This window comes from Penaeus vannamei, chromosome 28 (assembly GCF_042767895.1).
Source record: "Penaeus vannamei isolate JL-2024 chromosome 28, ASM4276789v1, whole genome shotgun sequence".
In the NCBI taxonomy this organism is placed as follows: Eukaryota; Metazoa; Arthropoda; class Malacostraca; order Decapoda; family Penaeidae; genus Penaeus; species Penaeus vannamei.
Window position 1 is genome coordinate 4,605,952 of NC_091576.1, and position 12,500 is coordinate 4,618,451.

Consider the following 12,500-nt stretch of genomic DNA (forward strand, 5'->3'; position numbering starts at 1 on the left):
ATTACGCCAACTTAAATCCTATAAATACTGTAACTGCCACTTTGCAGAGGACGTCTACATGTTACATACTATCTTAATAATGGATAAAAGCTTATCTTAATATCTTAATAATTTTGCCAAGAAACAGGTGTTATCCACAAAGGGTAATAAATATAAAAAGTTTTATAACAAAATTAAGGACAATAATCCCTAAAAGTCAAACAACTCTCCAGTTCTATTCCACATAATTTCATTTCTAACAAAATTTTCTACAAGATTTTCTAACAAATCAAAGAAATGTCACAACCACAGAACTTCCTGAATATAATCTATATTGCCTTAATACTTAGAATGACAGGAATGTTATAATTTTAACACCGACTTTTAATACAGTCTGCGTTTTCTTTGAAAAGTCTGGGTGTGTTACGATGTCCCTTAAGTAAAATGTTTGTTATTAATAAGTTATTTTTAATGTATGTTTCTTACAATATCTGCTATAAGTATATATTGGTTTGTGCAACATTAAAATGGTGTAAAAAATATCAATTCCTTGGTAAATACTGAGATCAATGATGTGTGTGAATCTTTGGTTTGCATGATCATTACAAATACTGGCAGTAACCATGAACAAATGACATGGTTCACTCCACACTCCAAACTCCAAGGCTACTATGAGATCCCTGATAGTGACCTAATGCCTCTCTACTTATCTACACTACCGTCAGCTACTCCAACACAATGGATAATCATGTGTCAGCTGTTGGTGCTTACCACTAATCTACAATGAATGCCTATCAATTTCCAGAAGGTTAAAAATATTTGGATCTTGCTGATTCTTCAGATTGTGAGTATTGTTCTCAAATACTTTTTTGTATATACATCTTTATCAAAAAGGATTGATTTGGTATGGACTACTCCAGGAACTGTTAAAGCTAAAAGTGTAAAATTGGCAGTCACATGAAATAGTCCTACATTCTTCCCTAAAGAATTCTTCTGGATTAAAAAATATCACCATTTCTCAGAATATAATCCGCAGTCACACAACTACATGGCACTAGTATAGTGCTGTGACACCGGGGGGCATTGAGGAGTGTTAAGATTTTGGCGGCTTTCTGCACCTTCAGGAGGATCTCGTGTGTCATGTGCTCGTGTTCCTGGGTCATGTGGACGCCCAGCAGACTCTAGCACACGGTTAGTTGCTTCTTGAACACGGCCAGGCTCATGTATTCGTGTACGTTTGCTGTCTATAATGCGAACACTGTCAGTTGGGTGAATAAGCTCATTGCTGTAATACCAACGGACATATTTGCAGTAGTCCTCTTGTCGGCGGCGATCAACATAACTGAAAATGCATGATGCTGGAACCCAGATGATGACAGAGATGATGATGACTGTCCCTACAATGTTGTCCCGTAAGAACATCAGTACAGTGTTAATATTAATGTCCTCTATGATGTCCCAGAAACGTTCTACAACGTCTTGCACTGTCTTCTCACACTTTCCCTGCAAAATTGAGATACTGTTAGGAAAATAATGACTTGTTAAGAAGCTATCTAGCACACTTTTTTGTATTTAGCTTCTCATAAATCTATAACTTAGAAATGATTTTCTACTACCAATCCAGTGTTTTCCTAATCATTACCTTGTTACAAAACCCATGAATACAAGGAGTTCCATCAGGGAGAATATCCAAGGGCACGACGGGGAAACAGGTGTCGTTTAATGTCTTGCGACAGCACCTTTTACAAGCATCATCAACTGCAAAGCATCAATCATAAATCAGTCAATAACACAACATGAATACTCAGCTGCTTTTCAAACCAATGAGATATTTCCAAATTGATTCACTATTACTGAGATGTTCCATCTGTTCAAAATGGGAAAATTCTATAAAAAGTGTGATGTTTCTTTTACATTGCTTTGCTACCATAATTCACAAAACAGTGAAAAATGGGAGTAACAACTTTTCTCATAAAACATGCAATCAGTTTAAGAGGACTAAAAGGAATCTACTAATAGTCTGACATCACTAACAACATTAGCTTACTGGTGTCACACATGCAGCTCTGCATTTCTTGTGTCTCACAGTAGGGGAGGCAGGATCCCTGGTGGCACTGGCCCTTCTCAATGCATGGAGTGCCATCATCCATTGGTTTGGCTTTGGGACAGACTGCTGTAGTACCTAGACACCTGGACTCATTCTCACATGTGGCTGGTTGTTGCTCTCTACACTTGACACCCTGACTCATGTACTGGCAGCCGTGGCAGCAGGGTGAGTTACGATCACTGCAGGTTGCCCCATCACGCAGTTTGCAGTGCTTGTCACAACACAAGTCTACATCATCCTGACCCACAAGTCCTGCATCACATTGTTCTTGGCCTTCTACACGCTGGTTGCCACAGTAACTCTCCTCTGGCTCAGTGAAACAGCGAGATGACTTGGCTACTAAGACAGCACGGATCGCTCTCAGACTGCATGGGGAGAACCTCTGAGGGAAGAGATGTAAAAAGTTGCATCCACTTTTCCTGCTTCTTTAATCACATTTTTGAAATTTCATATTTATAAAAGCCCAGAACTCAACCTAGCCTAAAAGTTATCCATGCCAATATATGAAGTAATTAATAACCTGTCACACTAAAGACCTACAAATTACATCTTGAACATCTAAATTTTGTGCTGAATTATGTACACAAAGGCTTCAAAAGGGGATATAAGCAATACTGGCAAACTGGCTAGACGTGAAACACCAGACAGAGAGAGACCTTAATTAAAAAGTGTGCATCTTCCTCCTACAAAGCCTAATCTTAGTCCTATCCCTTACATTCTCATTCTTTTCTTTTGCAATGCAGATACAAACTGCACTCTAGCCCAGTAAGAAATTGGTTCAACATAAGAACTCCCTTCTTCTGCAGTCTACTTGTCTCTGCGGTCTTACCAATCACTGCACTTGTAAGTTGCAATTACAACAGCTTTGAAATTCTGCTTAAAATAAAGCAAAATCATATTTTACATTCCTTCCAAAGTATTTTATGTAGTTCTTCATGAATCCCTAGCACCCATTATATCCGCCTATCATACAAGCGATTCTTCAAGCACTAATTACTGAGATCAAAGCATTATTCGAAATATACAGTAACTTCTCTATTTCATATTTTACTTGAAACTCATTAGAAAAAAATGTCACTTGATTTTGTTGCATGTAATATTTCATAATGGCACTGTCAGTTGACAAAACATCTTCCTACAGAAAATGCAATGGTGTCAATTACGAGACCTAATAGAATTCCCCTGTTTACCCAGTTCCTTGAATCTTTTTTAAATAAAAGTTCTGAATTTTTAATAGTTATAACTGTTGATGCTATAATAATATCAGTAGTGTTAATAATAATAACAATAGTAGTAATATTGTTAATAATAATAATAATGTTAATAAACATAGTAACATCATCAGGACTTTTTTTCTATTCCCCAAAAGTCAGGGGATAAGGTAAAAAGGTGAGATCAGGTCGAGGAAGTTATTGACCCTTTGGTGAGTAAATGCTTTTGAAACTAAATTGATAAGACAAACATTTAGTGGACAATGCATGTGCCTATTGCCAGTGGGTTAACATTGATGGACAATACTATTAATTCTATGTGTTTAATAAGGAATTTTTATTTATCTTATATAACCAAATGCCAACAGACTAGTGCATTATAACATGTATAAGCAAAAATTAAAAGGTGCATGAAAAAAAAAATATAAAAGAAAAAATAAACAGATTTCAAGAATTAACACACAGAAAATGGTGGTTGACATCTGGCATTTTTGTCTGTATACTTTACTATCTTTCTCATTTTGAGAAATTTAGTAAGGCCTGTGGTGGAAGTGCACAAATTCATATTTAATTTCTTTAAACAATGTTTTATTTCAGTTAATGCAGATTCCCCCTACAGACTTCTTTCTAGTATTCATAAATAACAAAAAGGTGTAAAAATGAACCACCCTTCTGCACGTGTCAAGGTATGGTACGAACGCAGCTTTATGTCATCTGAGATTTTGTCTCATTCTGCACAGTATTACTGGACAGTACTTACAGAGTAACTGTCATAAATATCAGACATTCAGATATTATATTGGCATGTATATTCATTATTTGACACTAGTAAGGAAAAAGCTATAATTTGGAGAAGAGTTTAAGATAAAAGAGAAAAAACATTAGTCTCGTTACAGCAACTAGCATTATAACATACCCAATGGCTTCATTCTGGTTATAACAAACAGTGATAATCGAAGCTTTTAAATGGAGAAAACTGTATCAAAAACTGTGTCCACAGCCAGACACAAGTGTGTTTACTTAAACTGCAATGTGCAAGCATTAATATGAAACAATCCTCTAAAACAATATGTTTAGTCTAACTTCCTTACTAACATAGCATTCATTTCAGTTACCTTGTTGTTGATGTCATAACCAGACACAGAATATGTGTACATGAGATACGATCCTCCTTGACTGGCACTGGGGCTGCACTCTGGTCGGTCTGGGTCATGCTCGGAGCCCCAGTTGTGTCCAAACTCGTGTGCTGTGACAAGATCTGCCTCACGAGTGATCACTCTCTGTCCATAGTGGTTCCTGGATGAACTCAGGCCAGAATTCAGGTAAAGAGTGTGTCCATTCTTAAAGTATTCTGTAAAGGTATTGAAGAAAAAATTAATAATGACTTAGAGTGAGCAGCTCTTTCATACCATACAAACAGCACACAATATGTGTGCTATGTGGTGCAGTAGCATTCTTGTCTAGCAATCTTACTGAACTATGTTCAATTCATAACATTAGATGAATTCAAATAGACTATTGTGTATATTTTTCCTCTATCATTCAATATCATTGTGTATATTTTTCCTCTGATCATTTAATATCATGTTACGAATTCACTGATTAACATGTTTGATCTGGGTACCTTCCAAATGGACCAAAATCCAGGTATTAATCTTGAGTGGCAATTCTCACGGGTGTGTGTCTTGTAGGACTGGCCTACATGAACACATACACAATATCAAGATGCTTTGCCTTCTCTTTCCTCTGCTATTATTTCTTTTTCTGCTGTTTTTCCAGTTTCGGAGGTCTATATTTGTTATCCGCTATGCTGTATCAAGATGGTAATACACTATTTTCATTAACCAGACTCCATGTTATCTCTACAGGTAGTCTACAAATCTGCACAATAACAGTAACAATTATTTACAAAATGTTATTTGAGTTTTTTTTTTCTTCATGTTTATGTATATTCAGTTTTCCATAACACACTCCGCTGCCAGTCGCAGAAAGCGAGAACAGGTAACTGTGCATGGAAATTGTGACCTCACTGGAGCTGGGCCTCTTTTAGCCATACCCTATAAATGGTACATTCCTGTCACCCGGCCCCACAGCCAATTTTTCTATGACAACATGTTCCCAATTATTTTCATTATGTGTCATCTCTATCACCTGGATCCAATGGGTTAATACTAATTTGTACAAAAGTGCAATAATTATAAAGATAATAATAATAATAATAATAATAATAATAATAATAATAATAATAATAATAATAATAATTAATAAAAAATAATAACAATAATAAAATAATAATAATCACAATAATAGTAATAGTAATAATAATAATAACAACAATAACAATAATAATCATCATTATCATCATAAGGGAGCTAACACCAACGGAGGCGCATAGCCGCATCCACCCATTGTTTCCACCTACAAGGATCCCTCATGGCAAGTCGCCAGGCAGGGTCTCAGCTCATCTCAAGTTCTTCATGACAAGTTTGGTCGATCTGCCCAAGCCATGACTTCCAAGGTTGTCCCACAGGCCTCCTCCACTCAGCATTGTCTCGAACAGTGACAATAATAATAATAATAATAATAATAATAATAATAATAATAATAATAATAATATCCATAATAATGATAGTGACAATTATTTAAAAAAAAATAAAAATAAAAATAATGGAAGTAATAATGTTTACCTAGATGCCCAAATATACAAATATTATTCCTTTTTTGTTTCAATCAACCTATAATTGTATAACAAAACAAGGGACATACAAGGCTGCACAAAGGAAACTTGTACATTTTCTAGTCTGAAAAGAAAATGGTTGTTAATATCGTCTGCTTGGTAAAAAAAGAAGAAAAAACATGAATCATGCAAATAAAATCAAGCCCCTCGGCAGTTGCATAAGCAGGAGGAAGATAAGAGGAGAACCGAACTGCTATGAAAATATTTTCCCTAAAACCAAATGAAACGTCCTTGCATATCAAAATGGAACACTCGAACAATGAACAATGGAAGTTGACTAATGTTTGACAGGACCCCTCCTCCTTCCTCCGCTTATTCTTGGAATTTTTTTCATGTATTGCACAATGAAAGTGAAAGGTCAAAAGATCATGCAATAGAATGGGCTATCAAAAAATGTTAGCTGAGGCACAAGCATAAATCTAGTATTCTTGTCTTTTAGAGATATGTTTATTATACAAGTTAGGAAATTGGTTAGTGATCATACTGCAAAGTTAGTGATAATCATACTGCATGCCCCTTTTCATATATGGAGAAGTATCTATAGAGCGTTAGTGGTTTATCATGTCATTTTCAGAAAACAGACGAGAAAGACTTACACTCAGTGCTCTTCAGCTATTTTTGGTGGCATCCAACCCTAGTGGTGACTTGATAAAAGACGTCTACCATGCAGGGCCACCTTTCATATCTACAAAAGTGATGCAATTTGAAATAACTCCAGGATAAGAGTCCAAGCGCCACAATGCCGTCCTAACAAGTGGGCATGATCTCGTCCACCCACCTGTTCACCCCTCTCTAGCAGCCAGTTTGTTAAGATTGTGCCAGGCCCGACCCAATGAATTTTCATAAATACAGATGCAGAAAGAAAGCATATCTGTCTATATATCTGATAGATATACATTTAACCATCTATTTGCTGGGTTGATATGCTTGTCTAGACTGATGAATAAGCATTTACTTTTTTATTTATGCATGTCAAGTATACGAATATTCTTTGGGTCGGGCCTCGCACAATTCTAACAAACCGGCCGTAGATCTCAGACACTTTAAGGTGGACTGCCCACCAAAGCTGAAAAACACAAGTCTAGATGACCTTTGCTCTTTTAAACTTTTGTATTACACAAAAACTATATCTTCAAGCCAGAAGTATACCCTCTTAGGAAATCTTTTGAACGCTCTCTTGGAAAATATTTTGAATGCTTCTAAATGTTTTTTTCCTTCCCTTTCTATTCATTATTTGTTGTCTTTAGCAAAAGTAGTCTGCTTGATCTGGATCTTGAATTTGTCTTCTTTTATAAATTTTGAGCCTTTTATATTATTAAACATAATAAACATGAATTCAAATTCTGGCCATACTGATTCCCCAATTTTGCTACCAATTTCAGACTGAATCCACCATAACAAGACAAATAATGCATTTATATAATCAAAATTTAGGCATCAATTTCCTCGGAGAATTACACTGTAATTCATAAATAAATGAAGCTTCAGCTTAACAAGCAATGGTAAGAAAGTAAATAATAATTCATAAATAAGTACTGCAAAGAAAATAATTGCTAACCCCTTGCAGAAATAGTCGTAGCATAGGTAGGATTTGGCACTAACGTTCAAAATACTGACGGAGCCCTTGCACTACAAGAGATAAAAACGTCATGCAAAATCTGAAGCAAAGAGACTTTATGCAGCACGTAAACCCTATTAATGAAATAATAATGATGATTCTAAAAGAACTTTAAGACAGGTGAACATACCTCAAATAATCTACAAATGTACATGCATTACATATATATAAACATATTCATACAACACATGCACACAGACACAGACACACACACACACACATGTACACGCACACACACTCACATACACACAGACACAGACACACACACACATGTGCATCTATACATACAAGTGCAGGTACAAGCACACATGCACATGCATATGTGCACACAAGCCAACACACACAGACCCATGTATGCATGTACACATGTGTGCACACACACACACACACACACACACACACACACACACACACACACACACACACACACACACACACACACACACACACACACACACACACACACACACACGCTTTATATAAACCTAGTCGAGCAGACTGAGCAGGGAACCCACCTGGAGTGCAGATTCCACCAACTGAGTTCCTGCGAGGAGATCCTACATAAGCAAGGCCCAAGATTCCCCCTTCAAACTTAATGTCGGTGAAGAGATGTGCCAAGCAGTAATCCTTATGAGAGTATTCTCGGCTAAACACCTTTAGGAGAGAAGGTCAAGCATCAAGCAAAGATGAAGACTTGCTGCATCAACCCATGGACTCTTAATTCCTTAACTATATGAAGCAACTTATACATACATACATATATTATATATGAATATATATGTTTATATACATATATATATATATATATATATATATATATATATATATATATATATATATATATATATATATATATATATATATATATATATATACACACATATACATGAATGTATATTTATATAAAATGCACCTTTCTAACACATTTGCTACAATCTGACTCCTAAACACACACCAAGATTTATTTTAAAGAAAATTATCAAGATTTGGGCAAGCTCTCGGAAGAGAAAGAGGACAAGGAGAAGGAAACTTTTCCATTCCACAATGGCACCAGAAGCTGAGCACTGATCAAGGTCAATAATCACAATCAAGTAATTATAATATCTAAAGCGTTAGCCAATCAACAAACTCAATTCAGATGACTTTACAGACTGCAATGCGTTTCTTACAAGGGATAAATCACAATTCACAAGGACAAGATTTTGAATGAACAGTACGTACATTCAGCTTCCCACTCATTATCATTATAATATTTTGTATCATAATGTACTGATGACGCGATAATGACCATTTGCATTATGAACATTATGTAACAAAAATAAATAATTCATGGAGTACTATAATAGATACAGAATCTCCTTTTGATTTTCAATTACTAACACTCCTGTGGAAGGAATACCTAATTGCAACTGAAGTCCAGGACTTTCTTCATTCTTACTTAACCAAATACAACTGGAATCGCAGTTATATGAAGTTGAAGCATACCTGCATACAAAAGCCACTCTTCCCTTTAGCTGCATAAATATTCCCAGCACATCAAACTGTGCATATCCGATTGCCATGAAAAGCATTTCTCTCACTCTCCACAAAAGCCGTCAAAACAATGAGTTAACTTCAATGCAATCTGTTTGTCAAATGAACTGAAAGAGAAATCATTTGAACCACAACCTATATCAGTATGGTTTAGGAAATCCTAGGAAGAATATCTTTATTCTGCATTTTCTTAAATCATTTACCAAAAAATGGATTTATATCACACATATACAAATCTTTCCCCCAACACCTGTAAATGATTTAAAGATGCATGTGTTAAAATTATGCATGCAATTTAATTTGTTAGTTCCAAACATTTCCAAAGTGAATGTGTAAGCACAAAATATGTATATAATTGACTGGCAAAACACTACTGTGTACCGATAAAATGAGAGAAGTCCACTATACAGAAAAGAAATTATATTAAAAGAGGAGAAAACAATCTGAAAAGCCTTTTAGACCTGAAATTCAGACCTTCCAAAATTCTCATCTTACAATAAACTTCTTACTGTATAGCTTTTTTTTCTCTCCCATACATTTAATTTCTACAGCTGTTCGAGCAGAAATTTCTGATTTCTTTGAAGAATATCAGAAATATTCTGTCTCTGTATCTTTCAATGTACTCTTTGCTGTAGGGACCTCCTGCAACACTTACACTTTCTTGTATTATGACACTTACCTCCAAGAGATTACGCACATCCCACGAGCTGCGCTCCATATTATAGTGAACTTGGTTGGAACCAACAGGTGACCATTCCTGGTGCACTAAAATTTTTTTAATGACAAAACCCATGCCAGAAAAATCTGCTGTGTCTACACCATCCTTCCAAACTGTGTTTTCGTAGATTTTGTCCACACGATCAATGAGGTTGATCTGAAAGTGTTCATAGGAAAATTGTATCCAGAATCACAAAAGTATGGTTATACTAAATTACCCTTCTAAATTCTGCCACTAAAAGGAAAAGAAAAGATGAAAAACAAAAATAACCAAAGTTTAACTGAAACAACGTATTCACAGAAATTACTGAATAACTACAGCTTAGTGAAGCAAAAGCTCATAAGAAATATATGAGGTTGCTAGCCTTTTGTATTTGTATTTCAGGTATAAAGCAAGTTATCTACCTTAAATAAGGTACTAACTCACCAGGTAGTTGACTGTGGTCTTGTAGTTTGAGCCGCCCATTTCCCTGAAGAAGCGGTAATCAGCCACTAGTAACAGCGGACATCGTGTCTTGTCCCCGTTGAAGTTGTAAGGTTCTGCCTGTTGTCTCTTGACTCTCCTTTTAGGACCATGCTCGTCAGGCAGAGGCTCAGGAATACTCCCGATTGGAGGCTCATAACCTTCTATCCATTCTTCTTCATCATCCATCTCTGTGACACAGGAATACGTAAAGATCAGAACCAGAAAATAGAGAAAATAGAGAAGGGGAAGACAAAGAGAGCATAACCACTAAGAGCAATAATGTGACCATGGGTACTAGAAAAAAAAGAGAAAAAAAGTAACAAAAAATAAAAACAATGTGGTTGTCTAATAATTCCTAAAGTATCAAATCCACATGGCAAAGCCCATTTGACCTTATTCTTAAAATCACAGTTACATAGACAAATGTCAACCTTTCTACAGTCATGAGAAGCACACAAAAGTGTACTGACAACAGATAAGACAACAGAGTAAATATTGAACAATCTCGTACTAAAATCTTCCCAACAACTGGGAACTTTATCTACTAGGTACAGGCAATAACGAAAGTGATGTCGCCTTGCCAGACCTGGCTTGGGGAGATCGTGCCCTTCTTGCTCTGAAGAGTGGCCCACATTCAGACAACCTGGAAATAGTTAGGAAAGGGAAGAAGATGGGGGTGAGCCGCATTGGATAGGCTAAGCAAGGAGTGAGTGTTCTGCCGTGTTTGAGTCGTATCCTATCAAGGTTAGCTTTCAAACCCCCCCTTCTCTCTCACACATGCACACACACACACACACACACACACACACACACACACACACACACACACACACACACACACACACACACACACACACACACACACACACACACACACACACACACACAGTATGAAATATTTGTGGGTATGAAAAATGTATTGTCTCAAATAGTGCCTCTTCAGCTCCCAAATCTTAACCCATTCACCCCGGGTAAAAAAGTTTGGCAAGTGGACAAGTTCGCGGGATTATTGGCGTTCATTAGTAGTTTCCCTTCCTTTTTCGTTCAGTACTTTGCAAGCCACATTCAGCACCTGAAAGATTTTATTTTGCCATAATTAAAAAAATCTATATAAAAAATTTGAAGGTTTAGCTTCCCTTTTGGTACTATTGCCTAAAAGCTTTACCATATAAATGAAGCTGCAACAATTGGATAAAAACAAGCTCCGTCTGATGAGCCAATGGTGCGGGAATGGTCGTGATATGTTGACATCCACTACTTTGTCCGTAACAGCCATGGCATGAATGTACATGCCACCCAGCTTTAAGGGGTTAATGAATGGCTTTGGCCACAAAATTTCGAGGATAATGGGGTGTAAAAGTTAGGTATTGATTCCCTTGTTTTTCTTTCATTTTATTTGGGTGCCTCCTACGAACCCCGACCTCCAGTTGCATTTATAAATCGCAAAACAGCTTGAGTTGTGATTTCTCTCTACCTCATATTCAAACGATCCTAACTATGTCCTGGTTCTTTGAACATGGGCCTCCTTTCAGGGCAAGAAGGGCATGACCTCGCCAAGCCAGTGCTGGTGAGGTGACAACACTGTTGTTGTTGGCTGTACCATATAGAATTAAACTTTATTTGATATCCCTTAACTCTAAATGAAATGCTGGTTGTGACAGTTTCCAAGTTAATTTTGTAAATCTGTATAGAAATTTAAATAACATTAATAATAAAAAAAAAATGATTGTATAGTTATTACAACACAGGTACAAAATAATTATACGAAATGTGAAATAATGAAGCACACCTGTCGTTTCATTTCCTTCCTTGACGTAATCGCACATTTTATGTCCTTTGAGAGTCGGATGGTTGTCTTCCCAGCTATACTTCACGTCTGAGCCTCGATATACGATCATTGAATCATCTTTGGCATCTGGTATATGTCTCCATGATGGCTGAAAAAGAATATAATAATCAAGTAATTATCACAAGGAACTGACAATTTCTATCTTCACCTTTGTTTTTGGAAATAAAGAAGAAGAAAAAAAATAGATAGATAGATAGATTTTGATAAACAGATATACATACATATATAAATAAAAATAAAAATAAAAATAAATAAATACACACACACACACACACACATACAC

At 36.1% G+C, this 12,500-nt stretch overlaps 1 protein-coding gene across 1 annotated transcript in view; it reads right to left on the minus strand.

The window, feature by feature from the left end:
• The window catches only part of LOC113801176 (ADAM 17-like protease Tace), a 15,344-nt gene that overhangs the window by 953 nt on the left and 1,891 nt on the right, over positions 1 to 12,500 (minus strand). Inside the window, exons 5-12 of the mRNA XM_027351989.2 lie at positions 12,158 to 12,305; positions 10,330 to 10,556; positions 9,865 to 10,059; positions 8,168 to 8,306; positions 4,413 to 4,648; positions 2,027 to 2,468; positions 1,622 to 1,737; positions 1 to 1,482 (exon numbers count right to left, since the gene is read on the minus strand). The exon at positions 1 to 1,482 is cut by the window's left edge and continues 953 nt beyond it. Coding sequence (XP_027207790.1) covers positions 1,024 to 1,482; positions 1,622 to 1,737; positions 2,027 to 2,468; positions 4,413 to 4,648; positions 8,168 to 8,306; positions 9,865 to 10,059; positions 10,330 to 10,556; positions 12,158 to 12,305 — 1,962 coding nt within the window. The 3' untranslated portion in view covers positions 1 to 1,023. The remainder of the gene's footprint in view (positions 1,483 to 1,621; positions 1,738 to 2,026; positions 2,469 to 4,412; positions 4,649 to 8,167; positions 8,307 to 9,864; positions 10,060 to 10,329; positions 10,557 to 12,157; positions 12,306 to 12,500) is intronic.